Genomic DNA, 8,446 nt, shown 5'->3' with positions numbered 1-8,446 from the left:
CAGCGCCGTCCATTCCCTACAGGAATGAGAGGTGGCTGCTGCTGATGGACAAGTGGAAAACAACTGGGGGAACCAGTTCCAAGCCCTAAGGAAGCTTTGTTTTTTACCTACAAGTGAGAGCACAGCCTCAGCTGGCTTTTTGCTGACCTGGAGGTGTTACAATCAGATTTTGCTAAAACTTTGTGGGTTTTTTTAGTAGGAAATTTAATCCACCAGAAGGGTTAAAGCATCTCCTACCCTGTGTAGGAGAAGCAGCCTGTGGACAGGGAATGGCTGAGCATCTTGTTAAGTTAAGGACCCATATCTCTTGGATAAGCCCTAAAAAACTCAGCATCCATGTGCTTTGGAGCTCGACTTTGATGTTCACGTGCCTTTACTTTGTAAAACAAAGAGCACTAAAAGCAGAATTGTGGGTTTGGGATGGGGGAAGGAAGGCAAGTTGCAAAAAGATGCCCTTCCTGCAGGATTCTGGAGCAAACGAATAACAAGCTTGGGGTTGAAATGGGTTCCAGAAGGGCCTAACGGTACTAGAAGAGGCTCCCAAATATTATCACACTTGCAACTGCTGGGCCAAAATTGCCCCTTCACGTCTTTACCCAGAGTCCCTGGATAAGCGCTGTTTAAGGTGTTGGGTGGACAATGGGGACTGTGCTGGCTGAACTATGCTTGTGTGGCACTGGAGGTCATGGCTATCAGCACCATATTGACCTGCTCAGCTTGAGAGTGAGTGCTGACAGCCCCTGCTACGGCACAAACTGCTTCTGTGTTAACCCCCTCACTTAAATATGTCTTTAACACCAGCTAATGGTGTTTGATGGGAGGGGAGGATGGGTTGAGATCTGCCTGAGCTTCAGGCTGGCTTCATCGCTGCCCTCCTAGTGGCGTGAAGCTCACCCTTTACTTTAACTGGGAGATTATTTAATGCAGCTTTTTATCTGTATTTAAGGTTCAGTTCGACTCCCAAGCTCTGTGCAGTAGAAACGTGGAGCTGGAAGCAACTTTTGTCCCATACATCGCTTTTAGGGACAGCACGTGATCCCTCACAGGAGAGTTGGAAGCTCTTCTTACCCTTCTCCCATTTCATTCATTGTCTGAAACCCTCCACCAAATTCAGCTGGAACATATAAGTGGTACCAATCTTGCCAGAATTGGATTTTCCAACAGATTTATTGCAGTCAAACGGAAATAATTGACTCCTATGTGTTCTGATGCTCATGTTTTAAGGAAGGTATCGGGAAAGCTCAACAAAGGTCACACAGTGCCATGACTTGGAATGAGGCACTTCCCCATGAAGGAGCAGATCTGAACATGGAGCAAAGGTGAGCCAAGGGGCGGATTCAGCATGGGGCACCAGTCTAGCATCCAACTGCAACAGTGAATTGCCTCAGCCTTAAAACTTCTCCTCAAAGATGAGTTTTAAATCACAGAACTATGGGTGCAGGAGGAGATGGAAAGTGGACAGTGCTGACTTTTGCCAAAATAATGCCAGGGTTTTATGCAGATCTCTGATGAGCAAAGCAAAAGGAGCTGTAATGATGCAAATAGGCTTGCTGTCATTTGTGATGCTTGCTGTGCATTTAGCTAGGGATACAGAGAACAAACGGAGCAGTGAAGAGAGGAAAATAGTCCAGCACCATTTCACTGGCTGGGATACACACCAGTGTAACTAATAGAACCCATTATTGCACATCTGTAAAGTCAAGAAATATGGCTCGTTCCTCCCTCTGCTTCTGTCACTTGTATTAACAGGGACACCTGTTTTATCCCAGCCAAGGCTGAGGGTATTAATGGTGCTGAGATAATGTTGGCCACGGTGTTTGGTTGCTGAGCCCTCTGGAGAGGGAGCAAACCGGCAATAATGTTCTAAGGTTATTCACAGCATGTTTTTTTTTCCCTTTGTCTGAAGGAGAACCTGATAATGCAGCTGCTGCATCAAAACTAGCATTTTCCTTGGGATGCAAACGAGATGGTGAAACTGAAGTGAATTGCTGGACAATAGAAGGGCTCATCTGAGGCATCGGTAAAGGCAGAGGTAACCACATCTGACTGGTCACTTGACGGGTGTGGTTGCTGGTTTGCACTCCTCCAATGGATCATCAATGCTATGGTGCAAAATAGTCTCCAAGTATTATTTGATTTCTTGGGTTTAATGGGTTTTCTCTGGCTGAAAGGCTGAGCTGTGCTCTAGCAAAAACTATTATCTTCCTCGCTTAATAAGGATCATAAACTGCAGGTTGGGAAGCAGGTGAACAAGGGGAACTTGAGGAATCACCGAGTGCAATGAGCACTCCTGGAAAGCATCTGGGCACAATGCAAGCGCGGGATAAGGTATCTCTGGAGAGCATCTTGGCATGATGCAGCTGAGGGAGTAGGTACCTGCTCTCCTCTGAGGATGTGGGGCTCTCACAGCTACAGCATATAGGCTTCTCCTGTGAGAAGGAGCTTAGAAAGCAAGGGGGTATGTCCTGAAGCTCATAACTCAACAGAAGGGCATCCCTCAGCCACCTGTCAGAGCCCTACCTATTTATGGGACAGGTCCCCAAGGTGCCGTGTGCTATTTGCTGTCAACTGCATCATCCCATCAGTATCTCCTGTTCAGTATAACTCACTTTCTTAGAATGTCTTTAATGTCTAGCTCTTTGGAAAGCAGCAGATGTTACTCTGAGCCCATCTTCTCAAATACTAGAGTAGGCTTTTTGAGAAGACCGTATGCGTACCCAAACCTTACACCTCTGGGTTTAGAGCAAAGAGGATGGATGGTTGGGTTCGTTTCTTTCAGCTGTGTGATAAAAGAGCAAAAGTTTGATGGTTTTTTAATACACACAGTATTCCGTTATCTCTGCTAGTTTGAACTGTTTAGACCAGAGCATTAGAAGATAATTAGAAGATAAAAAGGACTTTTGTTATTATTTGCATGAATTGCTTTGCCTGTAGCAGGATAAAGCCTTCTTCAAACTTCTCCCTAGGTCCCCCCATCTGCATCCACGCAGTACGAGGGATTCGTTAGGACTCGCCTGCCTGCATGTGCTTGTGAAGAGGTGAGCTCAAAATCAGCCCAGATACAAATCGCAGCTCTGCTCTGGGTATGCTCTTGCTGTTATCTTCATAACATATACAGTTGTTGCTATCATATAAAGTATATTAATAACAAACACTTCTTTTCCTTAATAATTTCCTCTTTTCTGGCAGAAACACCATCAAAAAAAACCCCTACTAGCTGGAAACCAAACTCACAAACCGTGAGCAGATGAGTAGAACTCAGCAGTCTGTGATACTTTCCAGTTGTTTCTATTCTTCTTAAAAAAAAAAACAAAAAGAAAGAAAAGGAAAACATGCTTCTGTCTGCAAGTTCTCACAAATAAAAACTCATATGGTCAGTCCTAGGAATGCTGTAAGAGAAAACAGCCAACCAGAATTACAGAGCGACAGGGTAAGGAGAGGCACTGGGTGGGTTGGTTGGTTTGTTTGGCTTTTGAAGAGTTTTCATGGTGAAGGTTAAGAAAAATATGTGTTTGGCCTAAAGGAAGAGCTCTAGAAAATAGGTGCAGACATTTCCCAGGGATGCTGGTGATCCACGGGGATCCATCTCTCACAAAAAGCTTCCATCCCTCAAGAGTTCAGCTGGAAGTGCAGCTTTTCTGGGAGAGAAGAAGGTAAATAAGGCTATTTTGGGCTTTACGAAAGGCAACCAAAATCCAGCGTCGCTGCTAGAAAGTTGTTGGAAAGGGATGCAGCTCAGCGTGGCTCAGGGAGGGGATGCAGGGCTAGCGCTGGAGTTGGCTGTCTTTTCGGGGGGAGGTATGTGAAGCTATTGGTAGTTTTGGGTTTATCAGACGTGCAGCTACGCGGTCACGGGTAGGAGCGGACCGTGACTGGGGTTGGTTCTTTTAGCAAAGGTTGAGACAATGTGTGAAGCCAGCTGAAGTTGTAGCAGCAGACCTAAGGTCGAGGGTGTGATCAGAGTCAGCTCAGTTACGCGGTTTGGGTGATTGGGGTTGGTAGAAATCCACTTGAGGGAAGTCAGCCCTTGGAGTAGTGGGAATATTCTGTTTGGGGGCAGCTCATGCGTGCCTCAGGTGAGATTTTGAGGGGTTTGTAAGCAGTAGCGGAGCTGCCTTCACACTGGTCAGCATTCTGTGGACTGAGAGGAGGGGAGAAGGTCGGTGTGGAAGCCCAACAAAAAAGCCATCATGTGATACTGCAGTTGAATTGCTGGCTGTGCCTCGGCACCCAGGTTAACCCCAAACTCCTCGTACAGCCCCTCACTCAGCCTTAAATCTGGACCGCAGCTGATTAGCAGGGAAGCAAAGCCCTGGGCCAGGCTGTACACTGGTCGCTGCCACTGCACGTAATTCAATTTACATCCTCTGTTCTATTTCCCTTTATCAGAGCATCACAAGGTAGCTGAGCTCTGCTCCTCAGGACTTTGAGCAAGGCGGCCAACTGCTTCCTCGGTAGAGATGGAAGCAAAATTAGTTTGAACTGATTTTAATGGGCAGCAGCTCCTGTAAACATGCTGCCCTACGTTCAGCAACAGACCTCTCTCTTCTAACACCTTGCAAGATGAGGTGTCTCAGCAGTGCTTCCCGTGCCCTTGCCCCAGCTGATGTCCTGCGCGTGCATGAGTTTGGACATTGGTGCCAAGCCTCTGATTTCCACCGGCTGCTGGTACTGTCAGGAATGGGGAGGAGACAAGCTTGCAGCTCCACGTCTCTGGATAACCGCACTGTAGCACCTCCTGGTCACGTGCAAAGTAGCTTACATTAAGTATTTCACAAGAGCGTATCTCTATGAAAAAATTTGTTTCGTAAGTAACAGAACATTTCTTCTGGTAATAATTCCTATTATCAATGTGAACATCAGCTTCCTTCAGAAATGAGTTCCCAAAAATGCTGGGAGAGGTTTGAAGTGGCTTTCTAAAACCACAACCTGATTCAAAGGTCACTTTATTTTGAAGGTTAAGTCAGCGTGTTCAGTTCTGAGATTTAGCTCGAAATAAGTAAGATCAGTATTCTTTAGAATGGCTCTACGTTTCCCACCAAATGAGATGAACAATGCAGACTTGATCCATGTTTTAAACCCATCCGTTCAATAAGACACAAGCTTTAAATGGTTTTTATTACAAAACATTTTACTGTAGTTATTTACACCCATTCCTTCATAAGTGTATAAATGTAAACATATATTATAGATGTATTTCTCTTATCTTACAGTTCATCCTCAGTTCAGAGTAAATGTCATTTTTAAGCATACAAGTAGTGAGGAAATTTAAGCTATATTCACAGAATATACACCTGCGTGCAATTACAGTCCACCAGCCCTAAGCTAGTGGTATAGATACTGTCCCATTAGCTCTACTTCTGCTCCTCGTGTGTACGCTGGAGTCTGTGATGTCATCGGCGTGATCCTCGCTTTTCTTTTCCTTCAAGCTGTTGATGAACCTCAGGGTTATTTCATCCCATTCCTCGGGGAGCAGCATCAGCAGAAACCCAATGCAAATGATGATGGTGGCTCCCAACCTCACCACGCTGAAGATCATTTTGTGCTTCAACAGATCCACAGCTGTGAAGAAGAAACAACAACATAGGAGGAAGAAACAACAACATAGGAGGATGACACACAGCCTGGCCCATCTCTGCAACCTCCGTGTGGCACTCTGGCCTCATTGCTCTCAATCTTCTAGTGACCAGCTCCTTGAGTTCAGAGAATGGCCTCGACCTGACAGCATTGTATTGGAAGAGCCGTGTCTCCCCCACGCCTCACCACCTTCATGCAGTGCTTGAGGAAGCCCTGAAGGGCTGGTCTAGCCTCAAGGTATCTGCTCCGAGAGGGAAGGTGCTTTATCTATAGCAGGTTACATCAACATAACATTTCTTTGGGCTGTGTGGACCAGCGATGGGGAGAGAGCAGCATGCAGGTGTTGAAGCCAGAGTTGATGTCTCCAAGCCCAGCCTCCCAGCTCCACAACCAGCAACAACAGCACATCTGGGCCCTTCAGCAGTACTTACAGGTACTGACCGTTTCACAGTTCTGACCTGCATCTCCTTAAAAACCAGATGTTTCTTTAATAACATACCGATACATGGAGTGGTGCAGCTAATGGGCAGAGGAGGAGAGTGGAAGAGCAGCGATGGGGCTATTTAAGAAGACAGGACTCTGAGTAGCTCCCACATATATATACGGCTCTGCTGCTGCACAGCAGGTCACCAGCAGCGTGCTGACCCTGCCACAGCTCAGCGGTGACCGGCTTTGGGCTGCTAGCCACGGATCAGCCAGCTCTCCCCTCTGCATCGTACGGACACATCCATCATTCCCAGAGAAAGGAGGCAAGACAAAAGAAAAGGCTTCCACCAACTGAAATGCCCACCAACACCAGAAGCATCCATGGAAGCTGAAGGAGACTGAACTGCTTTTGAAATACGTGGCAACAGATTTTTCAGTATTTTGACAAAGAACCGCTGCCTGCACATGTGTGCTTATCTTTCCACCCACAGCCGCGGGACTTGTACCTGCATTTCCAGGGACGCTGAGCACTGTGCCGATAGAGATCAGAATGGGGTATGTAAGGACGACGCCAACATTAACCAGAATGTTGAAAGCTGGGGAAAAACAGAAAATTAATATATGATCATAGCAAAAAGCACCAGATTGAGTTTTTTCTCCTCCACCTTGTTCCTACAAATATGATATATGCTGAGTATGCACACCACAGTGATGGCAGTCCATAGAACCAAGAACGGTTTGGTTGGAAGTGACCTTAAAGATCATCCAGTTCCAACTGGATCAGGTTGCTTAAAGCCCCATCCAACCTGGCCTTGAGCACCTCCAGGGATGGGGCAGCCACAACTTCTCTGGGCAAAAGTTGTCACAGAATGACTGACTGATTTTTACTTTTTCAGGTATGTGTATGAAATAAGGGTAAGCGCTGCTGGATGGGGGAAGAGCGAGGGCTGTAGGTTGATTCACTAACTGTGATACTCAAGTTATCACACTTCTCTTTCCCAGCTTTGTCCAATCTTTAATCCGACACTAACAAATTAGTTTTGCTGCCGTAAAACATCATTTCTTCTCCTACCAGGACAGTGACCCTAGCTTGCTGTCTTCACTGAGGCTCCGTTGTCCTTCTCATAGGAGGACATTTCACTCCTGAAAGGTCCCACACCCTCTAGCTGGACCACACACCAAAGGGGATAGCAACAGGGAACTCGGACTCGAAAGGACATTAAATGCAATTAGCTGATGACTAAGCAGATTGGAGTGAGACCGTGGTCTTGCTGTCGTGTTGAAGGCAAGGTGAAAGCTGACAGAAGTACAAACATCCAACACCTTTAGTTCATGGGTTTAAGTTTCTTTACATGACAGTATTCCCAGCCAGTTCCAATTCCCTTGAGAGATCGAAAGCAAATTGCAAATACTTCCCTTTCATACTGTTGTCTAGGATGCTGCGACAAGGGAGACAGCAGGCTCTTCCAGCTCTCACAGCTGGGGCTGGTGCTGTGGCAGGATCCTCTCTGATCACCCACCACCCGTTCCTCTTCTGCTGGTGAGTCTCCTACATGAAAGGAGCAGGTTTGCCTGCTCCACAGGGTTGTTCCCTCATGTTTGGGATTAAATGCTTGCGTAGATCTCTTAGTGGGAAATTATCCCTACTTTTTGTCCTTAAGGTGCCCACAGAGCAGCTGCGATTCAAGTTAGAGCAGTTTCAAGATGCTCACAGCCCTCAGGGCTTGGAAAGGACTTCTAGGATCATCCAACAGTCAGTCAGCCCACCACCACTCTGCCTAATAAACCATGTCCCCAAGTGCCACCTCTATGTGCTTTTTGAACAGTTCCTGGGATGCTGACTCCACCACATCCCTGGACAGCCTGTTCCAATGCTTCACCAGCGTCTCAGGACAGCTGCATGGATCAGCTGTGTACCAGGCAACGACATCCTCTTGTTTCCATTTAATATACTTGTAGCTGAGACAAAATCCCCTTCAGTTATGAAATAACAGAGAATTTACTGAAGGAAATGATGTTGCTATGCCTGCAAATTAAAATGCTCCTGGGATGAATCCAACAGATATTCTGCCTGGTTAGAGGGTAGCAATTGTGGCTGTGAAAGAGGAAGTGTAGTGGAGGAGCAGAGGAGAGGTGAAGTCCACAGGAGAGGAAAGAGCAGCAGCCTTTGCAGGCTCTTGCAAAGTTGAGTGAGCTGTACCCAGAGCCTTGCAGCAATCACAGGTTGCACCAGGCGAGATTTAGACTGGATAGTAGAAGAAATTTCTTTATCAATACACTGGTGAAGCATCGGAACAGGCTGTCCAGGGATGTGGTGGAGTCAGCATCCCAGGAACTGTTCAAAAAGCACGCAGAGGTGGCACTCGGGGACATGGTTTATTAGGCAGAGTGGTGTTGGGCTGACTGTTGGATGATCCTAGAGGTCCTCTTCAAGCTTTATGAT

General features: G+C 46.6%; 2 protein-coding genes across 4 annotated transcripts in view; both read right to left on the bottom strand.

Moving 5' to 3' along the window:
• Positions 1-8,446, bottom strand: part of CEP170B (centrosomal protein 170B) — a 258,688-nt gene that overhangs the window by 167,041 nt on the left and 83,201 nt on the right. The window lies entirely within an intron of this gene.
• SLC35F4 (solute carrier family 35 member F4) overlaps positions 5,174-8,446 on the bottom strand; it is a 135,032-nt gene continuing 131,759 nt past the window's right edge. For all 3 annotated transcript variants that reach the window (XM_054066758.1, XM_054066760.1, XM_054066759.1), the window contains 2 exons: positions 6,510-6,599; positions 5,174-5,562 (listed from right to left, as the gene is read on the bottom strand). In XM_054066758.1, the coding sequence (XP_053922733.1) occupies positions 5,321-5,562; positions 6,510-6,599 (332 nt within the window). In that variant the 3' untranslated portion in view covers positions 5,174-5,320. The remainder of the gene's footprint in view (positions 5,563-6,509; positions 6,600-8,446) is intronic.

Source organism: Cuculus canorus, chromosome 5 (assembly GCF_017976375.1).
Source record: "Cuculus canorus isolate bCucCan1 chromosome 5, bCucCan1.pri, whole genome shotgun sequence".
Lineage (NCBI taxonomy): Eukaryota > Metazoa > Chordata > Aves > Cuculiformes > Cuculidae > Cuculus > Cuculus canorus.
The sequence above is the reverse complement of the archived record's forward strand: the minus strand, read 5'-3'. Positions and strand labels throughout refer to the sequence as shown.